Source organism: Rhinoraja longicauda, chromosome 36, assembly GCF_053455715.1.
Source record: "Rhinoraja longicauda isolate Sanriku21f chromosome 36, sRhiLon1.1, whole genome shotgun sequence".
Lineage (NCBI taxonomy): Eukaryota > Metazoa > Chordata > Chondrichthyes > Rajiformes > Arhynchobatidae > Rhinoraja > Rhinoraja longicauda.
The window spans coordinates 18584991-18612563 of NC_135988.1; the positions used below are offsets into that span (position 1 = coordinate 18584991).

Here is a 27573-nt window from a genome sequence, read left to right on the forward strand (position 1 = left end):
AGGGGTGAGTGTGAGGAGGGGTGAGTGTGAGGAGGGGTGAGTGTGGGGGGAGTTAAGGGGGGGTGAGTGTGAGGGAGTGTGTGAGGGGGTGAGTGTGTGTGGGAGTGAGGTAGTATGTGTGAGGGGGGAGTGAGTGTGATTGTGGAAGTATATGTGTGTGGGGGGGGTGTGTGAGGGAGTGTGTGTGGGTGAGTGTGAGGAAGTATGTATGTGTGGAGGGGAGTGTGTGAGGTGGGAGTGAGTGTGTGAGGGAATGTGTGTGTGTGTGAGGGAGTGTGTGTGTGAGTGTGAGGGAGTGTGTGTGTGTGAGTGAGTGTGTGAGGGAATGTGTGTGTTTGAGGGAAAATGTGTGTGTGTGAGTGTGAGGGAGTGTGTGTGTGTGAGTGGGATGTGAGTGAGTGTGACTGAGTGTGTGCGGGTGTGTGCGTATGTATGTGAGTGAGTGCGTCAGGGAATGTGTGTGTGAGTGTGAGGGAGTGTGTGTGTATGTGAGTGGTGACTGTGCAAGTGAGTGTGTGTGATGTGTGTGTGAGTGTGAGGGAGTGTGTGAGTGTGAGGGAGTGAGTGTGTGTGTGAGTGTATGAGGGGTGACTGTGCGAGTGTGTGTATGTGAGGGGGGGGTGGGGCAGGATGTGGGCGGGAGGGAGGCCGGGCCCGGCCCGGGCGGGCGGGCGGGAGGGCGCGGGGCGGGGCGGGGAGAGGCGGTTGGGCGGTTGGGAGGCGGGAAGCGCGCGGGCTGGGCAGGGCCAGGCAGGGTCGGGTCGGGTCGGGTGGGCGCGCGGGGATGGAGGCGCTGGTGCTCACCGCCAACCTGGGCTCCCTGTTCGACAATGTGAGTAAACACGGGGGGAGGGGGGAGTGACGGGAAGAGAGGAGGGAGTGAGGGGGAGAGTGAGGAGGGTAGTGGAAGCAAGGAAGGGTAGGAGAGAGGGAGAGGAGGGAGTGAGGGGGAGAGAGTGAGGGGAGGGAGAGGAGGGAGTGAGGGTGAGGGGAGGGGAGAGTGAGGGGGAGGGGGGAGGGAGAGGAGGGAGTGAGGGGAGAGTGAGGGGAGGGAGTGAGGGGAAGGGAGAGTGAGGGGGAGAGAGTGAGGGGGAGGGGGGAGGGAGTGAGGGGGTGAGGGGGAGGGGGGAGTGAGGGGAGGGAGAGGAGAGAGTGAGGGGGAGGGGGGAGTGAGGGGAGGGAGAGGAGAGAGTGAGGGGAGGGGAGAGTGAGGGGGACAGAGTGAGGGGGAGAGGAGGGAGTGAGAGGGGAGAGGAGGGAGTGAGGGGGAGAGGAGGGGAGATGAGGGGGAGAGAGGGAGAGGAGGGGGAGAGAGGGAGAGGAGGGAGTGAGGGGGAGGGAGTGAGAAGAGAGAGAGGAGGGGGAGAGGGGGGAGTGAGGAGGGTAGTGGAAGCAAGGAAGGGGGAGAGTGAAGGGGAGGGGATGGAGGGGGAGGAAGGGGAGCCTGGGGAGGGAGGGAGGGAGGGAGGGAGGGAGGTGGGGATGAGAGGGGTGGGGGGAGATCTGGAGACGTGTGGAAGGGGCTGAGTATTTGTTGGGGGTGTGGGGAGAGACTGGGGGGGGTGAGGTTGGCGGAGGGAAGGGGTATGTGGGGTACGTGGGACAGTGACCTAGGGTGCTGTCTGTGTGGAGTTTGCACGTTCTCCCCGTGACCACACGGGTCCCTCCGGGTGCCCCGGTTTCCTCCCACATCCCAAAGACGTGCGGGTTTGTCGGCTAAGTGGCCCCTCTGTAAATTGCCCCCAGTGTGTAGGGGAGTGATGAGAAAGTGGGATAACATAGAACTGGTGGGTGAACGGGTGATCGGTGGACTCGGTGGGCTGAAGGGCCTGTTTCTATGCTGTATCTCCAAACTAAACTAATGTTTGGTGGAACAGGTCACCTGTAGTGTAGGTTTCTCCCATCCTAACTTGAAAATATATCTCCTGTCCTTCCCATCATTGGGACTGTGTTCTTTAAACAGCAGTTCAAGAGGGCAAATCACTATTAGTTTATTACTGTTATGTGTTCCGAGGTGCAGTGAAAAGCTTTTTGTTACGTGCTATCCAGTCACAGAAAGGACTGTACATGATTACGATCAAGCCATCAACAGTATACAGATATGGGAGAAAAGATGTAATGTGTAGAAAGGAACTGCAGATGCTGGTTTACACCGAAGATAGTCACAAAATACTGGAGTAACTCAGCGGGACAGGCAGCATCTCTCGAGAGAAGGAATGGGTGATGTTTCGGGTCGAGACCCTTCTTCAGACTGGAGATATAATGTTTAGTTCAAGATGAAGTCCAATTAAAGATAGTTTGAAGGTCTCCAATGAGCTAGATAGATGGGAGGTCAGGACCGCTCTCTTGTTGGTGATGGGATGGTTCAGTTGCATAACAGCTGGGAAGGAACTATCCCTTAATTCTGAGGTGTTTTCCAACTTCTGTATCTCGTCTGATGGGAAAGGGGAGAAGAGGGAATGACCGGGGTGAGACTGGTCCTTGATTATGTTGGTGGCCTTGCCGAGGCACTATTTTGAGAGGGATGGTTTCGAGTAATGGTCCCATCCCATGCAGCGATACAATGGTCATCGTGTTATAATGTACGCCTCTCCTGTCCTTGGTGCTCCCATTTAAGTCGGTGCTGATCTTCACATGCATTGTCCAAGTAGCTCATGACCTTACTTGTTGTGAGCTGCTTGTCCCTGGGGTCAGCTGGCATTTGTCCTTGCTGGATGTCACCAAGAGTCACAGAGAGATGCAGCACGAAAACAGGCCCTTTGGCCCACTGAGTCTGTGCTGAACATCAATCACTCATTTAAACATCTCCTAACAAAGACAAAAAGTGTTGGAGTAATTCAGTGGGCCAGGCAGCATCTCTGAAGAACATGGATAGGTGACGTTTCACAGAGTGCTGGAGTAACTCAGTGGGTCAGGCAGCATCTGTGGAGAACATGGATAGGTGACGTTTCACAGAGTGCTGGAGTAACTCAGCGGGTCAGGCAGCATCTCTGGAGAACATGGGTAGGTGAAGTTTCTGGTCGGGACCCTTCTTCAGTTTGAACGTCACCCATCCAAGTTTTCCCGAGATGCTGCTTGACCTGTTGAATTACTCCAGCACTTTGTGTCTTTTTTTAATGAGTGGGTTTGGAGTCGGACAGCATGGTTGCAGCACGGGGAGCCATTCGGCCCATTGTGTTCATACTCGCACCCAACCAAACCAAAGCACCTTGCTTCCATTCTCTGGTCCCTATTCTGAAGCCTTGCAAATCTTTCTTCACCACATATTTATGCATTTCCCCTTGGAAGGCCACAGTGGACCTGCCTCCACCACAACCCCAGGCAGCGTGTTCCTCATTGCAACCACACTGTCACTTTCTAATCCCTTCCCTTTGGTTTATAGCTGTAACCCTTCAAACCCATCCCCGCCAATAATACAAACTGATGCCACTTCCCACTCTGTAGGTCCCTCATGGTTTTATAGACTTCCAATCGACCTCCCTTTGCCCAAATAAAACAGTTCCAGCATGCTGAAACTATCCTTGTAACCACAATCCCTTACCCCATTCAATAAATCTCTACTGGTCCCGCTCTAACACCCTCACATCCTCTCAATAATAAGGGGGCCTGTATTCTGTGCAAGGCCCCAGTTGAGGCTAGACCAGTTTCGGTTTGACTTCCCTGCTTTTATGGAGCCACAGTGAATGCAGATGCTGGAATCTTGAGTTAAACACAGTGCTGGAACAAGTTAGCGGGTCTCAGGAGGAAGTTGATAGGTGACGTTTCAAGTCGGGACCTGAAAGTGCTGGATTCTCGTTGAGTTAATCCAACAGTCTGGGTTTCTTCTCGTTTCTGTACCATGTTGATAAACCTGGAGTTGTGTGTGCCTTCCTAACCCTGATCTCAAGCTACCCTGCAACCTCCAGCAACTTGTGCGCCCCTGCCCATAGGCACCTCTGCTATCTGCTTTCTCATCCACTTCCTACACACTAGAGGTAATGCACAGAGGCCAATTAACCTACAAACCTGCACGACTTTGGGATGTGGGAGGAAATCGGAGCACCTGGAGAAAACACACATGGTCAAAGGGAGAACGTGCAAACTCCACAGGATCGAACCTGGGGTCCGTGCTGCTGTGAGGCAGTGGCTATACCAGCTGTGCCCCCTTTGCTGATAAGCCTGTTACATGGCACCTATCAAAAGCCTTTGGAAGTCTGTATGAACTCCCTCTCCACTGCATTTTCCGCGTCATTTCCATCCATTATCTCATCAAAAACTTCGATGAAGTAAACGTGATTTACCCGACACAATTTGGTGCCGATTTTCCCTGATTCATATTCCTCCGGGTGACTATCAATGATACAATTGTAAATTGTCCCTATTGTGTAGGATAGCGCTAGTAAACGCAGAGATCGTGGGTATCGTGGACTCGGTGGGCCGAAGGGCCTGTTTCCAGGCTATATCTCTAAAGTAAATTCTTAAAGAACACTTGAAGTCAGATGTATATCTGAGCTAATCGTTTGCATACATGCTATTTACCAATCGTCTTTTAATTCTCACTTCCACTTTGATTCTTCTGTAATTGACTTTGTTCTTGCTGGTGTTTACAACCTGGCCTTTTCCAGAGAAGTGTTTTCTTTTACTTTATCTTCCTCCGAATATCTTTTGTCATCCATGGAGGTGTAGATGTTGGAATGTGCCTTGACCGGACCTGAGCCATCTCTTCTTGAGAAGCAGTCCATTGTTGTGATGACTCTGCCCTGTCTAGCTTCAGTTCCTATTTATCCAGGTCAGATCTACTCTCCACCCTTCCAAAGTGGCTTTCCTCCATTTCGAGGAACAGAAACAGCCTGACTTGTCCATGGTAATTAGCCCCATTTGCCTGCATTTGGCCCATATCCCACCAAACCCTCGCAATCCATGCACCTGTCCAAATGTCTTTTAAATATTTTGTTTAGTTTAGTTTAGAGATACAGCGCTGAAACAGGCCCTTCAACCCAATTAGTCCGCACCAACCAACGATCCCCGCACATTAAAACCATCCTACACAAGGGACGATTTTTTAAACCTTTATACTAAGTCAATTAACTGCAAACCTGTGCGTCTTTGGAGTGTGAGAGGAAACCGAAGTTCTCTGAGAAAACCCACGCAGGTCTCGGGGAGAAATTACAAACTCCGACAGACAAGCACCCGTAGCCAGGATCGAACCCGGGTCTCTGGCACCGTAAGGCAGCAACTCTACCGCTGCGCCCATTGTTATTATGTCTGTTTCAACTACTCCATCTGGCAGCTCGTTCCATATGCCCACAATTCTCTGAATGAAAATGTTGCCCCTTAGATTCCTATTAAATCTCCTTCCTCTCACATTAAACCTCTGCCTCTAGTTCTTGATTCCCCTACTCTGGGGAACAAAGAACGTGCTTTCATCCTATTCCCCTTGTGATTTTATATAGCTCTCTGTGATCACCCACTCAGCCTCCACTCTGGATTGCTTCTCGTCCACTTTCTATCATAATCTTTAATCTTAATACTATCTCTAAAATGTGGCTCGACCGAAACCAAGCGTACCTGCCCTACCTCATTCCCCAGAACCAGAACCAGAACCAGATCCAGCAATTCTCCTTCCTTGTTAGACCAGAAACATACTGCTTTAGCAGATTATCTGGATGTATTTTTAAATTCTTCACCTTCTCTGCCCAGAACAATATTTCTATCTCAGCTCTCGCTGATGTCATTTAAATCCCCATTATAATTTGTTTTTTTCCTTCTCTGTAATTTAAGTTGCAGCCCAGTCCATCCTACAAACCAGCCTATTCCTTCTCTCCAGAGATGCTGCCTGCCCGTCCCCGCCGAGTTACTCCAGCTTTTTGTGTCTATCTTCGGTTTAAACCAGCATCTGCAGTTCCTTCCGACACCTCTCCTTGGTTTAATTGGTCTATCCTCATGTGCAGTCTATCCAACGTTGTAACGTCCCTGGGGAGTGGACTTGATGGGCTGAATGGCCTAATTCTACACCTATCACTTATGACCTTAGGGTAGAAGTTTCTAAAAGTAGAGGGCACAGGCGTACGGTGAGAGATAGAACTAGTGTAAGGGTGATCGCTGGTCGGCATGGACTCGGCGGGCCACAGGGCCTGATTTCACACCGTATCTCTAAAACTGTAACAAAAAACAAACTAAAAACACTAATGTCATATCACATTTTATTCTCCCCACTTCCGCATTCTCCTCCCACTGATTCTATCACTCACTAACGCACTCGGGGCGATTTACAGCTGGCAATTAACCCACCAACCTGCACACCTTTGGGATATGAGTCAAAACCCATGAGGTCACGGGAAGAACGTGCAAACTCCACAAGGACAGCATCCGAGATCGGAATCGCACTTTGGTGGATCAGCTCTACTTTTTTTTAGATCTTTTTCCAATTTTTAATACCATTTTCAGCTTTATTTTTTCTTCCCAGTCAGCCTAATCTAACTTGAAGATGAACACAAAGTGCTGGAGTAACACAGCAGGCCAGGAAGCAACTCTGGGAAAAAGGAACAGGTGAAGAAATCTGAAGACGGGTTCTGACAAGAAACGTCACCATTTCCTTTCTTCCAGAGATGCTGTCTAACCCGCTGAGTTACTCCAGCACTTTGTGTCTGTCTTCGGTATAAACCAACATCTGCAGTTCTTTCCTACACATTTTGTCTTGCACTCAGAGTACGTAGAAGTTGCAAAGACACAAATTCATCAGTGCTGCGGCACTGAATGGCTAGTATGCACTGTAGTATCCCCTACATTCCCCTTTGATCTCTTGTTTTCACACCTTACCCTTCCATATCTCTGAGTCTCCCTCTCCCCTGTCTCAGACTGAAGAAGCGTTCGGACTCGAAACGTCAATAGTTCCTTTTTTCCAGAGATCAAAGCTGATCCACTAAGTTGCTCCAGCACTTCATATAAATCTTCAGTATAAGCCAGCATCTGCAGTTCCTTCCTGCACAGTCCAATTTAACTTTCCTGGAGTCATAGAGCCGCATTGCATGGAAACAGGCCCTTCGGCCTACCTTGTGAATACTGAGCAGGTTGGCATTCTGAGCTATGCCAATTTCCCTGCACCTGCCTTCCCTTTCCCACCCAATGTCTACCCGAGTCTCCCCTGTAAGTTGTCATTGTATTATTGAAATTTTGTCTGTTTCTTATTTTGGGAGGTTATTTTGGGAAGTTGGGAGGTCATGTTGCAGTTGTATAAGACTTTGTTGTGACTGCGTTTAGAGTGTTGTGTTCAGTTCTGGGCACCATGTTATAGGAAAAATGTTGTCAAGCTGTCAAAGGGTACAGAGAAGATTTATGAGAATGTTACAAGGACTAGAGGGTGTGAGCTAAAGGGAGGGTTGAGTAGGCTGGGACTCTATTCCCTGGAGCACAGGAGGATGAGGGGTGATCTTATAGAAGTGTATACACCTATCAGCCAAAACATTATGACCACTGACAGGCAAAGTGAATAACATTGATTATCTTGTTACAATAGCACCTGTCAAGGGGTGGGATATATTAGGCAGCAAGTGAACTGTCAGTTCTTGAAGTTGATGTGTTGGATGCAGGAGAAATGGGCAGGAGTAAAGACCTGAGCGACTTTGACAAGGGCCAAATTGTTATGGCCAGACGACTGGGTCAGAGCATCTCTGAAACGGCAAGGCTTGTGGGGTGCTCCCGGTCAGCAGTGGTGAGTACCTACCGACAGTGGTCCGAGGAGGGACAAGCCACAAACTGGCGACAGGGTGTTGGGCGCCCAAGGTTCATCGATGCGCGAGAGCGACAACGGCTATCCTGTCTGGTCCGAACCGACAGAAGGTCTACTGTGGCACAAGTCACAGAAAATTTTAATGGTGGTCACGGGAGGAATGTGTCACAATACACAGTGCATCGCACCCTGCTGCATATGGGGCTGCACATGGAGGACCAACAGCATATTAGGCAGGTGGTCATAATGTTTTGGCTCATCAGGTCATAATGTTTTGGCTGATGGGTGTAAAATCATGAGAGGAATAAATCGGGTAGATGCACAGAGTCTCTTGCCCAGAGTAGGGGAATCGATGACCAGAGAACATAGGTTCAAGGTGAAGGGGAAAAGATTTAATAGGAATCTGAGGGGTAACATTTTCACACAAAGGGTGGTGGGTGTATGGAAAATGTGTAAAGTTACACAGTGGCCTTTGGAATAAGAGCCACAACCTCCTGACCCTACAACCAGAGAGCCGTGGGCAGCACGGTGGTGCAGCGGTAGAGTTGCTGCCTTGCAGCGTTTGCAGCGCCAGAGACCCAGGTCCGATCCTAACTACGGGTGCTGCCTTCTAACTACGGTACAAACCTACAGGGTTTGTACGTTCTCCCCGTGACCGCATAGGTTTTTTCCGCAATCTTAGGCTTCCCCCCACACTTCAAAGACGTACAGGTTTGTAGGTTAATTGGCTTGGTATAAGTGTAAATTGTCCCTAGTGTGTGTAGGATAGTGTTAGTGTGCGGGGATCGCTGGTCGGTGTGGACTCGGTGGGCCGAAGGGCCTGTTTCCACGCTGTATCTCTAAACTAAACTAAACTAAACTGTCCACTCAGCCACAGAGAGAGACCTCTCTGAGCACTGACCAGGGCAGGAGCGGTCTTGTTCACAGGAAGTGGCACCATGACACAACTGCCCTGAATGACTGCAGCAAACCCTATCTCCCCACCCACCGACTTCCCTTCATTGTGAAACCTCTACATTCCGTAATCATTCAATGGCACTAAATTGTCACTTGTACTTGGCTATGGTGAAAATCATGTTTTGCATATGAATAAAAATCTGCCGTTTTCCCACGTTACCCTACCATATCTCTAGTTTCCCTCTCCCCTAACTCGCAGTCTGGAGAAGGGTCTCAATCTGAAACGTCACCCATTCTTTCTCTCCAGAGATGCTGCCTGTCCCGCCAAGTTACTCCAGCATTTTGTGTCTATCTTCTGTGAAAACCTTACTATACACAGGCATTATCACACTTGATTACAAGTGTGGGAATAGTAGATTATACTGAGGCATTAGGGCGGCACGGTGGCGCAGCGGTAGTTGCTGAAAGAGACCCGGGTTCCATCCTGACCACGGGTGCTGACTGTATGGAGTTTGTACGTTCTCTCTGTGACTGCGTGGGTTTTCTCCAGGTGCTCCAGTTTCCTCCCACGCTCCAAAGATGTGCAGTTTTGTCGGTTAATTGGTTACGGTAAAAATTGTTAATTGTCCCTATTGTGTAGGATAGTGCTAGTGTACTAGGATCACTGGTTGGCGCAGACTCGGTGGGCCGAAGGGCCTGTTTCTGCACTGTATATCTAAACTAAACTAAAACTAAGTACTCAGGAGTCGCTATGTTTCTGCCGCCATTTTGTATGGTTCAAGTACAATGTTGTTTAAAACACAGTTTAACTTGTGGTCACGTGCAACACAAACATTGGCAGCCGTAGGGCCTGTTCCTGCACGGTACTGTTCTATGGTTCAATGGTACTTTATTGTTTCACAAGATCGTAAGATATCAGAGCAGAATTAGACCATTCGGCCCATCGGGTTTTGCCCTGCCATTCGGTCGTGGCTAATCTATCTTTCCCGCTCAACCCCATTCTCCTGCCTTCTCCCCGAAACCTTTGACGCCCTTACTAATCATTACTATCAACCTCCGCTTTAAGAATACCCATTGACTTGGCCTGCACAGCCGTTTGTGGCAATGAATTCCACAGATTCCCCACCCTCTGGCTATAAAATGCACCTAGTTGCAGTGAAATCCTGTGTTTTACACACAATACAGTAAAATCTTACTCTCCATAACCACAAACGTACCTAAGTGCAACAGTGAAGGACTAGTGTAAGAATAGTAGATTACACTGAGGCAGTAGTTTAGTTTAGAGATACAGCGCAAAAACAGGCCCTTCAGCCCAAGTCCGCAGTGACTAGCGATCCCCGCACACTAACACTACCCTACGCTAGGATCAATGTTTTACATTTATACCAAGCCAATTAACCGACAAATCTGTACGTCTTCGGAATGTAGGAGGAAACTGAAGATCTCGGAGAAAACCCACGCAGGTCACAGGGAGAATGAACAAACTCTGTACAGACAGCACCCGTAGTCAGGGTGGAGCCCGTGTCTCAGGTTGCTGTGATTGCTGTAAGGCCTCTGCTGCTGTGAGGCAGCAGCTCTACCAATGCGTCTCCCTACCGCCCACATATGCAAAGGATCAACATCTTTAAAGCGGTGTATTTAAAGCGGTGAACACAGATCCAGGGTGGGGGCAGGGGCGGCAGAACACCTTTATCTGTCTGATGCAGTTTCATTAGTGGTTTTCTGAAGAAAACTGGATCAAAACTTAAACAACCAAAGCACAGGCAGGGCTTGGAGGGGGGCAGGTGGGTAGGACTTGCCACAGCATGGATGGGCATGACTGTGTGTGTGCCATGGTGAGAGTATGATTTTCATACTGCCGTCTCCATGCAGCCAGTGTTCTCTGAACCGTGCACTGAATGCTTCACAACCTGCGCAAGCTTAAAGGCCACAATTTGCATCGCGTTTAGAAAACATAGAAACATAGAAAATAGGTGCAGGAGTAGTTCCTTTTTCTCGGTCGTTTGCTGACGACTGCAGGGACTTGAGTTCCATTCTCGTGGCACCACGAGATATTGGGCCCAACCTGCCCCGACCTGACCCATTGCCCCTCATCCCTGCACCTGTATTCCAAAGAATGTGCAGGTTTGTAGGTTAATTGGCTTGGTAAAACTATAAATTGTCCCCAGTGTGTGTAGGGTAGTGTTAGTGTCTGGCGATCACTAGTCGGCACGGACTGGTGGGTTGTAGGACTTGTTTCCGCGCTGTATTTCTAAAGTAAACGAAACTATTAACCTGGCCAGGTTACAGGCAGTCGATGGAGTAATCCTCTGTATCCTGGCATTACCAGGCGAGGCCTCAGCTACTATAGAGCCTCATCAACTCTGACAGCGTCCTAGCCAAAGATCAATACGTGTTTGAATATTCAGGAAATTGAAGGATCAAGAGAGTTTCATTGTCATACGTACCACCAATGGTAAAATAAAATTTGTACTTGCTTCAGCATAACAGGCCCATTAACGCAATCACACATAAATATACAACAATCAATACTATAATAAATTAATAATCAATAATGCAAGATAAATAGACATTAATAGTGCAATAAGAGGCAGCTAGTGCAACCTAACCAAAGTCCACAGTAGGAAAAAAAGCTGCAGATGCTGGTTTAAATCGAAGGTAGACACAAAATGCTGGAGTAACTCAGCAGGTCAGGCAGCATCTCTGGAGAGAAGTAATGGGTGACGTTTCAGGTCTCGACCCTAATCTCCAGAGATGCTGCCTGACCCGCTGAGTTACTCCAGCATTTTGTAGGGTTGTGGTTAGTGTTGTGGTAGGGTTGTGGCTAGTGTTGTACAGGGTGGTTCAGGAGCCTGATGGTTGTTGGGAAGAAGTTGTTCCTGAACTCGGAGGTCACGGTTCTCAAGCTCTTGTACCTTCTTCCCGATGGTGGCAGTGAGATGAGAGTGTGGCCAGGGTGGTGTGGGTCTCTGATGATGCTGGCTGCCTTTTTGAAGCAGTGCCTCCTGTAGATCCCTTCGATGGTGGGGAGATCAGTACCTGTGATGGACCGGGCAGTGTCCACCACTCTCTACAACCTCCTTCACTCCTGGGCATTTGAGTTACGGATCCAACCAAGCAGCGCACTCTCCTCCTGTAGAGGTTGTCGAGAATATTCACCGACGTACCAAATCTTCCAAGGAAGTAGAGGCATTAATAAGTTAGGACACTGAACAGCACACAAACAGGTCCCTCATAATTTTATACTCTTGTATTAGTTCTCCCGTCTGCTTCAGATGCTCCTGAGAAAACAATCACAGTTTATCCAAACTTTCTTATAACTAATGCTCTCTAATCCAGGCAGCACTCAGGAAAGCCACATCTGCACCCTCATGAAGTCCTCCATATTTTTTTTAGATTTAGAGATACAGCGCGGAAACAGGCCCTTCGGCCCACCGGGTCCGCGCCGCCCAGCGATCCCTGCACACTAACACTATCCTACACCCATTCGGGACAATTTTTTTACATTTGACCAGCCAATTAACCTACATACCTGTACGTCCTTGGAGTGTGGGAGGAAACCGAAGATCTCGGAGAAAACCCACGCAGGTCACGGGGAGAACGTACAAACTCCGTACAGACAGCGCCCGTAGTCAGGATTGAACCTGAGTCCCTGGCGCTGCATTCGCTGTAAGGCAGCAACTCTACCGCTGCGCCACCGTGCCGCCCACCTTTCCTTGTAACGGGGGCAATGGGTTCTTCAATTTTTCATAGCAAATTGAAAGGAGGTGTGCTGGACAGGATTTTTACACAGAGGGTGGGGGGTGCCCGGTCCGCGCTGCCAGGGGTGGCGGTGGAAGCAGATACAATAGCGGCGTGCAAAAGGCTTTTAGATGGGCACATGGATATTCAGCCCATCAGATCCATGTCACCTTTCAGAGCTATCGCTATCAAACCTACCCACCCTTGTAGGGTTGCCAACTTCCTCACTCCCAAATACGGGACAAGGTGACGTCACCGCCCCACGTGACCACCCCGCCAGCGGGCACATGCTCTCGGCCCGGGCGGCCGCCATTGGTGGAGCGGGAGCATGTGGCCGCAGGCTGGGTGAGGTCACGTGGGGTGCGGGGCGGTGACGTCACCCTTTGTCCCGTATTTGGGAGTGAGGAAGTTGGCAACCCTACTAATATGGGACAAGGGCGGTCCCGTACGGGACAAACTAATTTAGTCCAAAATACGGGATGTCCCGGCTAATACGGGACAGTTGGTGACCCTACTCCCTTCCCACCCCTCTACCACTTATGCCCCTGTGGCCCGTTATCTCTTGCATGGTCATTATCCACGTGAATTCTCCCGCCATCCACTGACGCAAGGGAGAATTTACCACCACTTTTTAACCTGCACGTCTTTGAGGTATGTGGGGGGAATCCAAAGCACTTGGGTGGAACCTGTGTGGTCATACGGAGATCGTGCAAACTCCATGCGGGCAGCACACAAGGCTGGGATTGAACCTGCTTCGGTGGAACTGTGATCCAACCACTGCATTGTCCAACATCCTTGGGGTGAGAGGGAGGTGCCCAAGATGCCAGAGGACTAGTTTAGTTTAGAGAGACAGCGTGGAGACAGGCCTCTCGGCCCACCGAGTCCATGCCCACCATCCATCCCCATTCACACTAGTTCTGTGTTATCCCACTTTTGCATCCACTGCCTGCACACTTTACAGAGGGCCAATGAAACTACCGTCCCACATGTCTCTGGGATGTGGGAGGAAACCGGAGCACCCGGAGAAAACCCACGCGGTCACAGGGCGAACGTGCAAACTCCACACAGGCAGCACCCGAGGTCAGGATCAAACCTGGGTCTCTGGCGCTGTGAGGCAGCAGCTCTACCAGCAACAGGCCCAATGATGTTAATTTGTGGGTGGGTTTGAGGGCCGTTGGAGATGGAGAGAGGGGAGGAACAGCGGAGGTGAATATTAAAATGAATGTTATTTTTAATTCCTTTCTGTCACAGTTGGAAGGTTTGCAAGCGATCTGGCTGCGGGAGTTTTATGAGGTGAGTACCGCCCGCCCAGTACTGCCGGTGGCTGATGTGATATTTGTTCTGCCATTGCCTAGTCTCTGCCCCTGGCTCACGTTCTCCCACCAGTCACCCGCAGCCAATGTTAAAGTGAAAAATGTAAAAAAACTGCAGATGCTGGAAATCTGAAATAAAGAACAAACTCTCAGTAGGTCAGGCAGCATCTGTGAAGAGAGAAACTGTTAATGTTTCAGGTTCGTGATCTAAGGCAGGGACAAAAATGGACTTGACCTGTTAAGTCAGAGTGATACAGTGTGGAAACAGACCCTTTGGCTCAACTTGCCCACGCCAACCATCTACACTAGTCCCACCTGCCTGAGTTGGCCCATATCCCTCTAAACCTGTCCTATCCATGTACCTGCTTAAATGTTGCGATAGTCCCTGCTCAACTACCCCCTCCGGCAGCTCCTTCCATACACCCACCACCCACTGTGTAAAAAAATGTTACCCCTCAGGTTCCCATTAAATGTTTCCCCCTTCACCTTAAACCTATGCCCTCTAGTACTTGATTCCCCTACTCTGGGCAAGAGACTCTGTACATCTGCCCGATCTATTACCCTCATGAGTGTTTCTCTTTACAAGAGTTTTTCCAGCATCCAACATGAAGGGGGCCCTTCGGCCCACTGCGCCCATGCTAACCATCAAACACCCATTTACACTGATCCCATATTTATTTGCTTGTATTCCTCCCACTTCCATCAACTCTCCCAGATTCTACAACTCGGCCATTCGTTGAGGGACAATTTACAGAAGCCAATCAACCTACAAACCCTTGGTAGACACAAAATGCTGGAGTAACTCAGCCGGTCGAGACCCGAAACGTTACCCATTCCTTCTCTCCCGAGATGCTGCCTGACCCGCTGAGTTACGCCGGCATTTTGTGTCTACCTTCGATTTAAACCAGCATCTGCAGTTCTTTCCTACACAACCTACAACCCCCCACGTCTTTGGGGTGTGGGAGGAAACCGGAACACCTTGAGAAGACCCACGTGGTCACAGGGGGAACGTACAACCTCTGTACAGACAGCGCCCTTAGTCAGGATCGAACCTGGATCTCTGGCGCTGTGAGGCAGCAGCTCCACCCGCTGCCCAACATGTCACCCTCTCCCAGTTGATTACACTGACAATGTGCTGTGTTTTGTTTTTCTTCCTCTCCCTCTCCTCCCCCTCTTTCTCCCTCTCCCCCTCTTTCTCCCTCTCCTCCCCCTCCCTCTCCCCCTCTTCCTCTCCCTCTCCTCCCCCTCTTTCTCCCGCTCCCTTCCTTTCTCCTTCTCCTTTCCCCCCCTCCCTCTCCCCCTCTTTCTCCCTCTCCCCCTCTTTCTCCCTGTCCGCTTCTTTCTCTCCATCCCTTTCTCCCTCTCCTTATCCCCCTCTTTCTCCCTCTCCTCCCTTTCTCCCTCTCCTTATCCCCCTGCCTCTCCCCCTCCCCCTCCCCTCCCTTTCTCCTTCTCCCTCTCCCCCTCCCTCCCTCCCCTCCCACAGGCGGTGGCTAAGTACAAGCCCCACTTCATCGCTGTGCACTGTCAGGAGATCGGAGGGAAGGACTATGAATCCGGCATGGCGCAGGTGGACACGTTTGTGGAGTGAGTGAACCTGGTCTGACCACACTGTGTGGCTGCTGCTGCAGTGGCTGCCTGCATCGTTGGTTAAATGCAGAGTGATAAATTGCAGAGCAATAACCAAACGACCACAATGTGAGGCTTGTGGCTTTAGCATCACCTCGACACTGTGGTGGAAATGAACAACCAGGGGTAGGGGGGACAGCAGGAAGGGGGCACTGATTCTGGATGGTCAGCCATGATCATATTGAATGGCAGTGTTGGCTCGAGGGGCTGAATGGCCTACTCCTGCACCTATTTTCGATGTTGTAACGTTCTCTCGCTCTGTCTTCCTTCAGGGGTATTCTGTCCAGTAAAGAGATGCAGGAGTACAACAGAGTCCGTGTGTACCTGGACAAGTGTTTCACCGCTCACGCCCGTTTCACTGTAAGTTTGGGGTGAGGGGACAACTTCGCATTGACAGGGCGGTGCGGTGGCGCAGCGGGTAGAGCTGCTGCCTCACGGTGCCAGAGACCCGGGTTCCATCCCGACTATGGGTGCTGTCTGTACGGAGTTTGCACGTTCTCCCCGTGACCTGCGTGGGTTTTCTCCGTTTGCTTCTGTTTCCTCCCACACTCCAAAGACGTGCAGGTTTGTAGGTTAATTGGCTTGGTATAATTGGAAATTGTTCTTTTTGTGTGTAGGATGGTGTTAGTGTGCGGGGATCGCTGGTCGGCGCGGACTCGGTGGGCCGAAGGGCCTGTTTCCGCGCTATATCTCTGAACTAAAACTAAACTGAATCAGCATTAGACACACACATTGTACTGAGATGAGTGAGGTGTGACTGGACACTGGTTTATCCTGTCTCCTTGCCCTGAGAGAGTGAGCAGCTCGGGTCACCAACTGCCCCGTATTAGCCGGGACATCCCGTATTTTGGGCTAAATTAGTTTGTCCCGTACGGGACCGCCCTTGTCCCGTATTAGTAGAGCTGCCAACTTCCTCACTCCCAAATACGGGACAAAGGGTGACGTCACCGTCCCGCACCCCACGTGACCTCATCCACCCAGCGGTCACGTGCTCCCGCTCCACCAATGGAGGCCGCCCGGGCCGGGTGAGGTCACGTGGGGCGCGGGGCGGTGACGTCACCTTGTCCCGTATTTGGGAGTGAGGAAGTTAGCAAGCCTATGAACAGCTGACTATGTGTCCGTAATCTCCCATCTCATCTACTTCCTCTTCCCCAGGCTCTGGGCAGCATGTACTTCCTACACCAATCGATTCACACCATCTACCAGTTTGATTTTAAAGGTAATGTTTACAGTTTTACATTTGCACATTCCCCTCCCTGTGACTGTCTTTCTCTCTCTGTCCTTGTTTATAACTTTCTCTCCCTCTCACTCTCTTTCAGTCTGCATCTCTCTCTCTCTCTCTCTTTTTTCCTCTCTATCTCTATCTCTATCTGTCTCTCTCTGTCTCTGTCTTTCTCTCTGTTCCTCTCTGTCTCTCTCTCTCTCTTTCTGTGTCTTTCTGTCTGTCTTGTCTGCCTGTCTCTCTCTCTCCCTCTCTCTCTCTCTCTCTCTCTCTCTCTGAGTTACTCCAACATTTTCTACCTTCGTTGTAAGCCAGCATCTGCAGTTCCTCCCTGCACTGTGTTCACCGACCTCGATGCGGCCTGACCACCATTTTATCTTCTTCCATCCAGTGCAAGAGTTCAAGGAGGTGCTCGGCAAGGTGGTCCATTCCACACACCTGGAAACAAACAGCATGATCGAGAAGGAGAGGTTCCCACAGGACTTCTGGCCTGAGGTGGGACTGATGCTCGCTCAGAGAGGCTGTTGTAACTAGCTGGGCCAGATGTGTGGTATACTTGTGTGATAATACGGGGCCAGATGTGTGATGTACCTATTTCAAAATACACTGTGCCAAATGTGCAATGTATTGGGCCAGATGTGTGGTGTACTTGTGTGATAATACTGGGCCAGATGTGTGGTGTACTTGTGTGATGATACTCTGACCCAGATGTGCAGTATACATGTGATGATACTAGGCCAGATGTGTGGTGTTGTGATGATACTCTGGGCCAGATATGAAGTACACACATATCATGCAATCTTAGTTTTTAGTTTAGTTTAGAGATACAGAGTGAAACAGCCCCTTCAGACCACCATGTCCGCGCCAACCAGCGATCCCTGCACACTAACACTACCCTACACACACTAGGGATTATTTACAATAATACCAAGCCAATTAACCCACATACCTGTACTTATTTGGAATGTGGGAGGAAACCTGAGAATCCGGAGAAAACCCATGCAGGACACAGGGAGAACATACATACTCCGTAGACAGCACCCGTAGTCGGGATCAAACCCGGGTCTCTGGAGCTGTGAGGCAGCAGCTCTACCCGCTGCACCCATACCACCCTCTACCAGATGTGGAAAATGTGTGTGGTGGTGCACCAGGCCGGAATTGCGGTATATTTTTGAAGCTGAATGCTATTCCTCTGAAAAAGGGTCTCAACCCTAAACATCACCCATTCCTTCTCTCCAGAGATGCTGCCTGACCCGCTGAGTTACTCCAGCACTCTGTGAAACGTCACCTATCCATGTTCTCCAGAGATGCTGCCTGACCCGCTGAGTTACTCCAGCACTCTGTGAAACGTCACCTATCCATGTTCTCCACAGACGCTGCATGACCCGCTGAGTTACTCCAGAACTCTGTGAAACGTCACCTATCCATGTTCTCCACAGACGCTGCCTGGCCTGCAGAGTTACTACAGCATTTTGTGTCTATCTTCCTATCCCTCAGACATTGATTTGATAACGATTTGGTCACAATGTTATTAGAAAGATGTCGCTAAGCTGGAAAGGGCGCAGAGAAGATTTACGAGGGTGTTGCCAGGAATCGAGGGCAGAGCTCTCGGGAGATGTGGAGCAGGCTAGGACTAGACGGCACAAGTACACCACACTGCGTGGGCATGCACCATATCCTCATGACCTTGTTTAAACCTCTATAAGGTCACGCCTCAGCCTCTAACCCTCTGTAGACAGAAGTCCCAGCTGATCCAGCCTCTCCCTATAACACTATAACAAATCCCAGTAACTAATTTTGCTACAGTTCCACCTTTAATAAACTAACACCTGACTTTTCTTTCCTCCTAGTTCAAGTGGTCTCGGAAAGGTTACATCCGGACACGCTGGAGATTCCAGGATCAGTAAGGGACCATCTATAAAGGGTCTCGACCCGAAACGTCACCCATTTCCTCTCTGCAGAGATGCAGCCTGTCCCGCTGAGTGTATTAGTGGACCGCAGTGGGGGGGGGGGGGTGCCTTGGGTATGGAAACATAGAAACAGAAAATAGATGCCAGAGGAGGCCATTTGGCCCTTCGAGCCAGCACCACCATTCATTGTGATCATGGCTGATAATCCACAATCAGTAACCCGTGCCTGCCTTCTCCCCATATCCCTTGATTCCACTAGCCCCTAGAGCTCTATCTAACTCTCTTTTAAATTCATCCAGTGAATTGGCCTCCACTGCCTTCTGTGGCAGAGAATTCCACAGATTCACAACTCTGGGTGAAAATGTTTTTCCTCATCTCAGTTTTAAATGGCCCCTGGTTCTGAACTCACCCAACATTGGGAACATTTTTCCTGCATCTAGCTTCTTGGCCAGTCCTTTTATAATTTTATACGTCTCTATAAGATCCCCTCTCATCCTCCATGTGGGTGCAGGGTGCATGTGCCGGGGGTGTGTTTGATGGGTACTAGGGTAGAGTGAGTGGAATATCGGGATGGACAGGGGGGAACACAGTATGGATGGGAGCGTGTGTGTGGACTGGAGGTGTGATTGGCGAACCCTGGGGCAGCAAGGCTTGGATACAGCAGTTAGACACAAAATGCTGGAGTAACTCAGCGGGACGGTCAGCATCTCTGGAGAGAAGGGATGGGCGACATGTCTGGGCCTGAAACGTCACCCATTCCTTCTCTCCAGAGATGCTGCCTGACCCAGCTTTTTGTGTCTATACACTCTTGGACACAGCAGGGTTGGTGTGGGCCACTGATCGCCCCTGTCCCCGCTCCAGCGAGCACTGACGTGTTTATTCACGGCACAGGGTCTTCGATCTGGTCAACGTCCACCTGTTCCACGACGCCTCCAACCTCGTGGCCTGGAGATGTCCCTCCGTCTTCCCAGGAAACCGGCGCAAAGCCCTGGGCCACGTGCTCAGCAGGTGGGTGGGGGGGGAGAGGTGGGGGTGGGGTGGGGGAGGAGGGCCACGTGCTCAGCAGGTGGGTGGGGAGGGGTAGAGAGGTGGGGGTGGGGTGGGGGAGGAGAGCACCAGGCCATGTGCTCAGCAGGTGGGTGGGGAGGTGGGGGAGGGGTGGGGTGGGGGAGGGGAGGAGAGCACCAGGCCACGTGCTCAGCAGGTGGGTGGGGGGGGTAGAGAGGTGGGGGTGGGGGAGGAGGGCCACGTGCTCAGCAGGTGGGTGGGGGAGGGGAGGAGGGGGGTGGAGAGAAGAGGGGAGGGAAGGGGTGGGGAGGAGAGGGGAGGGGAGGGGTGGCGAGAGGAGGGGAGGAGAGAGGAGGGGTAGGGTGGAGAGGGGAGGGGAGGAGAGGGGTATAGAGGGGAGGGGAGCAGAGGGGAGGGGAGTGGAGGGGGTGGTGTTTCCAAGGTCACAGCCCCGCACGGTGCAGGCACCCCCTGGTGTCCAGCCTAACACCCCAATACCCAGAGTTACGGCACATAAGGGAACATCACACATCTGTTTAATTCTAGTTCAGAGATAAAGAGAATAGGCCCTTCGGCCCACCGAGTCCGCGCCGACCAGCGATCTCCCCGTACACTAGCATTATCCTAAGCATTAGGGACTATTTACAGAAGCCAATTAACCTACAAACCCGCACGTTTTTAGTGTGGGAGGTAACCGGAGCACCCGGGGAAGACCCACACAATCACACCAGAGTCAATGTCAAGTCCATGACGTTCTTACTTGCAGCAACACAACAGGCTTGTAAACACGGAAGACAGACTCAAAATGTTGGAGTAACTCAGCGGGACAGGCAGCATCTCTGGAGAGAAGGAATGGGTGACGTTTCGGGTTGAGACCCTTCTTCAGACTCAACCCAACCCGAAACGTCCCCCATTCCTTCTCTCCAGAGATGCTGCCTGACCCGCTGAGTTACTCCAGCATTTTGTGTCTATCTCTGGTTTAAACCGGCATCTGCAGTTCCTTCCTGCACTAAACTATTGTACTTGGGTCTGAATAGATTGTGTTTATGTGTAGTATCATCTGGTCTGTTTGGATAGCGTGCGACACAAACCTTGTCACTGTACCTCAGTGCACGTGACAATAATAACCATAAGCGTGCCGTTCTGTTCCTGCAGGATCACCGACTCCTGCTACGAGAAGGTGCCCTTCCTAATATTCGGAGACTTCAACGTGAGGCTGGACACGCAGAGAGTGGTGGAGGTAGTACACGGGGCAACAGCGCGGGTTAGATGGGCCGAATGGTGTGGTCCTCTGTGTCCCCTCTCTCCGTGAAGTGTGGGGGGGGTGACCTTATTGGAGGTGTACAACATCCAGAGGGGCTGGGATAATGTGAACACTCACTGTCTCTCCCAGGGTAGAGGATTCCAAAACTAGAGGGCACGGGCTTCAGGTGAGAGGGGAGAGATTAGTGAGGGGCCGTGGGGCAACTTTTCCACTCAGACGGTGGTCCATATCTTGAATGAGCTGCCATGAGAAGCTATAGTGGTGGAGACAATTACAACAAGGACAGTTTTGGTCTCCTAATGTGAGGAAGGACATCCTTGCTATTGAGGCAGTGCAGCGTAGGTTCACCAGGTTAATCCCCGGGATGGCGGGACTGTCATATGAGGAAAGATTGGAAAGACTGGGCTTGTACTCACTGGAGTTTAGAAGGATGAGATGGGATCTTATAGAGACGTATAAAATTATAAAAGGATTGGACAAGCTAGATGCAAGAAAAATGTTCCCAATGTTGGGGGAGTCCAGAACCAGGGGCCACGGTAGAGTGAGTGGTAGTGATGAGAAAGTGAAGACAATTAAAAGTGGGACTCATGTAGGATGAGTGTACATGGGTGGTTGAGGGTTGACATGGACTCGGTGGGCAGAATGGCCGGCTTCTGAGCTGTTACTAGTCTATGACAACGGCACGCCGAGACCCGGGTTCGGTCCTGATCTCTGGTGCTGTCTGTGTGGAGTTTGCATGTTCTCCCTTTGACCTTAGGGGTGCTCCGGTTTCCTCCCACATCCCAAAGAATCGCAGTGCTGCCCAGGAAACCAGCGGGGACTGGATTGGTGTCTGGAGAATAATTAGGTGAACTCGTGGTTTAATTGTGTGACTGGAAGCTGAATCACGCGTGTGCCTTGTACCAATCACGCCTGTGCCTTATACCGCAGACCCTCTGTAGCCCGGCCACTGTACAGACCATACCGACCAACGAGGCTGGAGATGTGAAGAAGGTCCTCTTCCAGGAGAAGGGCAGTGACCACAAGGTAAGGCCGTAGATACACTGTGAGCCAGGCCACGCGGGAGGTCACTGTGGTCCAGGCCCCGCGGGGGGTCACCGTGAGCCAGGCCACGCGGGGGGTCACCGTGAGCCAGGCCACGCGGGAGGTCACTGTGGTCCAGGCCCCACGGAAGATCACTGTGGTCCAGGCCACGCGGGAGGTCACTGTGGTCCAGGCCCCGCGGGGGGTCACCGTGAGCCAGGCCACGCGGGAGGTCACTGTGGTCCAGGCCCCACGGAAGATCACTGTGGTCCAGGCCACGCGGGTGGTCACTGTGGTCCAGGCCCCGCGGGGGGTCACCGTGAGCCAGGCCACGCGGGGGGTCACCGTGAGCCAGGCCTCGCGGGAGGTCACTGTGGTCCAGGCCCCACGGAAGATCACTGTGGTCCAGGCCACGCGGGAGGTCACTGTGGTCCAGGCCCCGCGGGGGGTCACCGTGAGCCAGGCCACGCGGGGGGTCACCGTGAGCCAGGCCACGCGGGAGGTCACTGTGGTCCAGGCCCCACGGAAGATCACTGTGGTCCAGGCCACGCGGGAGGTCACTGTGGTCCAGGCCCCGCGGGGGGTCACCGTGAGCCAGGCCACGCGGGGGGTCACCGTGAGCCAGGCCACGCGGGAGGTCACTGTGGTCCAGGCCCCACGGAAGATCACTGTGGTCCAGGCCACGCGGGAGGTCACTGTGGTCCAGGCCACGCGGGAGGTCACTGTGGTCCAGGCCCCGCGGGGGGTCACCGTGGTCCAGGCCCCGCGGGGGGTCACCGTGAGCCAGGCCCCGCGGGGGGTCACCGTGAGCCAGGCCCCGCGGGAGGTCACCGTGGTCCAGGCCCCGCGGGGGGTCACCGTGAGCCAGGCCCCGCGGGGGGTCACCGTGGTCCAGGCCCCGCGGGAGGTCACCGTGGTCCAGGCCCCGCGGGGGGTCACCGTGGTCCAGGCCCCGCGGGGGGTCACCGTGAGCCAGGCCCCGCGGGGGGTCACCGTGAGCCAGGCCCCGCGGGGGGTCACCGTGAGCCAGGCCCCGCGGGAGGTCACCGTGGTCCAGGCCCCGCGGGGGGTCACCGTGGTCCAGGCCCCGCGGGAGGTCACCGTGAGCCAGGCCCCGCGGGGGTCACCGTGAGCCAGGCCTCGCGGGAGGTCACTGTGGTCCAGGCCCCGCGGGGGGTCACCGTGAGCCAGGCCACGCGGGAGGTCACCGTGGTCCAGGCCCCGCGGGGGGTCACCGTGAGCCAGGCCACGCGGGAGGTCACTGTGGTCCAGGCCACGCGGGGGGTCACCGTGAGCCAGGCCCCGCGGGGGGTCACCGTGAGCCAGGCCCCGCGGGGGGTCACCGTGAGCCAGGCCACGCGGGAGGTCACTGTGGTCCAGGCCACGCGGGAGGTCACTGTGGTCCAGGCCACGCGGGAGGTCACTGTGGTCCAGGCCACGCGGGAGGTCACTGAGTCAGGCCCCACGGAAGATCACTGTGGTCCAGGCCACGCGGGAGGTCACTGTGGTCCAGGCCACGCGGGAGGTCACTGTGGTCCAGGCCCCGCGGGGGGTCACCGTGGTCCAGGCCCCGCGGGGGGTCACCGTGAGCCAGGCCCCGCGGGGGGTCACCGTGAGCCAGGCCCCGCGGGAGGTCATCGTGGTCCAGGCCCCGCGGGGGGTCACCGTGAGCCAGGCCCCGCGGGGGGTCACCGTGGTCCAGGCCCCGCGGGAGGTCACTGTGCTCCAGGCCCCGCGGGGGGTCACCGTGGTCCAGGCCCCGCGGGGGGTCACCGTGAGCCAGGCCCCGCGGGGGGTCACCGTGAGCCAGGCCCCGCGGGAGGTCACCGTGGTCCAGGCCCCGCGGGGGGTCACCGTGGTCCAGGCCCCGCGGGAGGTCACCGTGAGCCAGGCCCCGCGGGGGGTCACCGTGAGCCAGGCCCCGCGGGAGGTCACTGTGGTCCAGGCCCCGCGGGGGGTCACCGTGGTCCAGGCCACGCAGGAGGTCACTGTGGTCCAGGCCACGCGGGAGGTCACTGTGGTCCAGGCCACGCGGGAGGTCACTGAGTCAGGCCCCACGGAAGATCACTGTGGTCCAGGCCACGCGGGAGGTCACTGGTCCAGGCCACGCGGGAGGTCACTGTGGTCCAGGCCACGCGGGAGGTCACTGGTCCAGGCCACGCGGGAGGTCACTGTGGTCCAGGCCACGCGGGAGGTCACTGAGCCAGGCCACGCGGGAGGTTGCTGCTTCATCTGTCCTTGTACCATTCACTCACCCAGTCTGGGGGTGAGAGTGAGTGGGTGGGTGGGTGGGTGGGAAGTGAGTGAGTGTGTGGGTGGGTGAGTGAAACTAAAGATAGATCAGCCATGATTGAATGGCGGAGTAAACTTGATGGGCCGAATGGCCTAATTCTGCTCTTATCACTTCTGAGCTTATCAACTAGTGAAGTAAAGTGGGTTTATTCACAAAATGCTGGAGTAACTCAGCAGGTCAGGCAGCATCTCGGGAGAGAAGGAATGGGTGACGTTTCGGGTCGAGACAGTAAAGTGGGTGTTTTAATGCACTGATCTGTGGTCAGTGCAGGTGAACAGTGAGTTGAATATTTCACTAAAGTGATGACCCACCATCTAAGACACGTTTCTGCCTTTACTGTGCAGGTTCTGCTACGGCTGGAATCGAAAACCTTCGACTACTTTGATCAAGATGTTTTCCGAGAAAACAACGGAAAAGCTGTTCGTAAATGCCAATCCTTTGTTACTCTTGCCCGTCCGCGTGTGGTTCACTGCTGCCCCAGACTGACGTGCCCGTCTATGTGTGGGTCACTGCCCCAGACTGACGTGCCCGTCTATGTGTGGGTCACTGCCCCAGACTGACGTGCCCGTCCGCGTGTGGTTCACTGCCCCAGACTGACGTGCCAGTCCGCGTGTGGTTTAATGCCCGAGACTGACGTGCCTGTCTATGTGTGGTTCACTGCTGCCCCAGACTGACGTGCCCGTCTGTGTGTGGGTCACTGCCCCAGACTGACGTGCCCGTCCGCGTGTGGGTCACTGCCCCAGACTGACGTGCCCGTCCGCGTGTGGTTCACTGCCCCAGACTGACGTGCTCGTCCGCGTGTTGTTCACTGCCCCAGACTGACGTGCCCGTCCGCGTGTGGTTCACTGCCCCAGACTGATGTGCCCGTCTGTGTGTGGGTCACTGCCCCAGACTGATGTGCTCGTCCGCGTGTGGTTCACTGCCCCAGACTGACGTGCCCGTCCGCGTGTGGTTCACTGCCCCAGACTGACGTGCCCGTCTATGTGTGGGTCACTGCCCCAGACTGACGTGCCCGTCTGTGTGTGGGTCACTGCCCCAGACTGATGTGCCCGTCTGTGTGTGTGTCACTGCCCCAGACTGACGTGCCCGTCCGCGTGTGGTTTAATGCCCCAGACTGACGTGCCTGTCTATGTGTGGTTCACTGCTGCCCCAGACTGACGTGCCCGTCTGTGTGTGGGTCCCTGCCCCAGACTGACGTGCCCCAGACTGACGTGCCCGTCCGCGTGTGGTTCACTGCCCCAGACTGACGTGCCCGTCTCTGTGTGGGTCACTGCCCCAGACTGACGTGCCCGTCCGCGTGTGGTTCACTGCCCCAGACTGACGTGCCCGTCCACGTGTGGTTCACTGCCCCAGACTGACGTGCCCGTCCACGTGTGGTTCACTGCTCCAGACTGACATGCCCGTCCACGTGTGGTTCACTGCTCCAGACTGACATGCCCGTCCGCGTGTGGTTCACTGCTCCAGACTGACGTGCCCGTCCGCGTGTGGTTCACTGCTGCTCTGGACTTGTCGCCCAGCGCCGTCACTGACTGTCCGTCTCTCTTTAGCTTCTAGAATTTGACCGGGAGCTGGCCACGTTCATGGGTGACATCTGTGAGCTGGACATTCAGTTTCCTCCTAGGTATGTAGGAAACATAGGAGGTATCACAAAATGCTGGAGTAACTCAGCGGGTCAGGCAGCATCTGTGGAGAACATGGATAGGTGACGTTTCACAGAGTGCTGGAGTAACTCAGCGGTCAGGCAGCATCTGTGGAGAGAAGGAATAGAGAATCCAGAGATGCTGCCTGACCCGCTGAGTTACTCCAGCATTTTGAGGTACTTTCGATTTGTACCAGCATCTGCAGTTATTTTCCTAGGAAACACAGGAAACAGGTCCAGGAGGCCATTCAGCCCTTCCAGCCAGCACCGCCATTCACTATGATCATGGCTGATCATCCACAATCAGTACCCCCTTCTCTGCCACAGAGGGCAGTGGAGGCCGATTCACTGGATGAATTTAAAAGAGAGTTAGATAGAGCTCTAGGGGCTAGTGGAATCAAGGGATATGGGGAGAAGGCAGGCACGGGTTACTGATTGTGGATGATCAGCCATGATCACAATGAATGGTGATGCTGGCTCGAATGGCCAAATGGCCTCCTGCACCTATTTTCTATGTTTTCTCCCCATAACCCTTGATTCCGTTAGCCCCAAGGAACAACCCTAGGAAGACCATAACCATCGGAACAAGCTTTGTGGTAATATTGGCTTGATTGGAATTGCGAATTATTCCAAGCCATTACTGCTTGGCACACCTGTGATCCTTTAGTTTAGAGATACACCATGAGAACAGGCCCTTCGGCCCAGCATGTCCGCGCCGACCAGCGATCACCCCGTACACTAGTTCTATCCTACACACTAGAGTTAGTTAGAGTTAGATAGAGTTCTTAAAGATAGCGGAGTCAAGGGATATACAATACAATACAATACAATATATCTTTATTGTCATTGTACCCAGGGGTACAACGAGATTGGGAATGCGCCTCCCATACGATGCAATAATTTAGGTAATTTAGACAGCAGCAACCCAACGAAACGAACAGTTGTAACAGTTTTGGACAGGGTAAAGTGCAAGTTGATCTATGCGTTGTGGCCATCCGGCTCAGCAGGACCGGTTCATAGCAGCTATGGCCCTGGGGATGAAGCTGTTCCTGAGTCTGGAGGTGCGGGCATAGAAGGCCTTGTATCGTCTGCCCGATGGAAGGAGTTCGAACAGACTGTTGCAGGGGTGTGAAGAGTCTTGGTGGATGCTGGTGGCTTTTCTGAGGCATCGTGTGTTGTAGATGCCCTCCAAGTCTAGTAGCTGTGTTCCGATGGCCCTCTGAGCTCTATGGACTACCCGCTGTAGAGCTTTCCTTTCTGCCTCCGTGCAGCTGAGGTACCACACAGGGATTCCATGCGTTAGGATGCTCTCTATGGTGCAGCGGTAGAAGGTCGTCAGCAGCTGTTGGGGTAGACCAGACTTTTTCAGTGTTCTTAAGTAGAACAGTCTTTGTTGTGCCTTCTTGACCAGCGCAGCAGTGTTATTGGACCATGTTAGGTCCTCCGAAATGTGAGTGCCCAGAAACTTGAAGCTGGACACTCTCTCCACACTGACCCCGTTGATAGAGATCGGGGCATATTCCCCGTTATGTGACCTACGGAAGTTGATGATCAGCTCCTTGGTCTTGGTGGTATTTAGGGACAGGTTGTTATCCGAGCACCAGTCCGCCAGGTTCTGCACCTCCGCTCTATAGTTTGTTTCATCCCCGTTGGTGATCAGCCCGATCACCGTTGTGTCATCTGCAAACTTGACAATGGTGTTGGTGTCGAATGCAGGAACACAGTCGTGTGTGAAGAGGGAGTAGAGCATGGGGCTCAGAACACAGCCCTGTGGTGTGCCGGTACTCAGGGTGATAGTGGAGGACAGGTGCGGGCCCATTCTCACTGCCTGCGGTCGTTCCAGCAGGAGAGAAGGCAGGAACGGGGTACTGATAGTAAATGATCAGCCATGATCACAATGAATGTGCTCGAAGGGCCGAATGGCCT

At 53.1% G+C, this 27573-nt stretch overlaps 1 protein-coding gene across 1 annotated transcript in view; it reads left to right on the forward strand.

Annotated features, from left to right (window-relative positions):
• Positions 1-762: 762 nt before the first annotated feature.
• LOC144610183 (inositol polyphosphate-5-phosphatase A-like) overlaps positions 763-27573 on the forward strand; it is a 32351-nt gene continuing 5540 nt past the window's right edge. Inside the window, exons 1-12 of the mRNA XM_078428741.1 lie at positions 763-832; positions 13598-13639; positions 15146-15246; positions 15561-15648; positions 16444-16507; positions 16902-17005; positions 18361-18413; positions 19312-19428; positions 20584-20668; positions 21623-21718; positions 24353-24427; positions 25556-25629. Coding sequence (XP_078284867.1) covers positions 785-832; positions 13598-13639; positions 15146-15246; positions 15561-15648; positions 16444-16507; positions 16902-17005; positions 18361-18413; positions 19312-19428; positions 20584-20668; positions 21623-21718; positions 24353-24427; positions 25556-25629 — 947 coding nt within the window. The 5' untranslated portion in view covers positions 763-784. The remainder of the gene's footprint in view (positions 833-13597; positions 13640-15145; positions 15247-15560; positions 15649-16443; positions 16508-16901; positions 17006-18360; positions 18414-19311; positions 19429-20583; positions 20669-21622; positions 21719-24352; positions 24428-25555; positions 25630-27573) is intronic.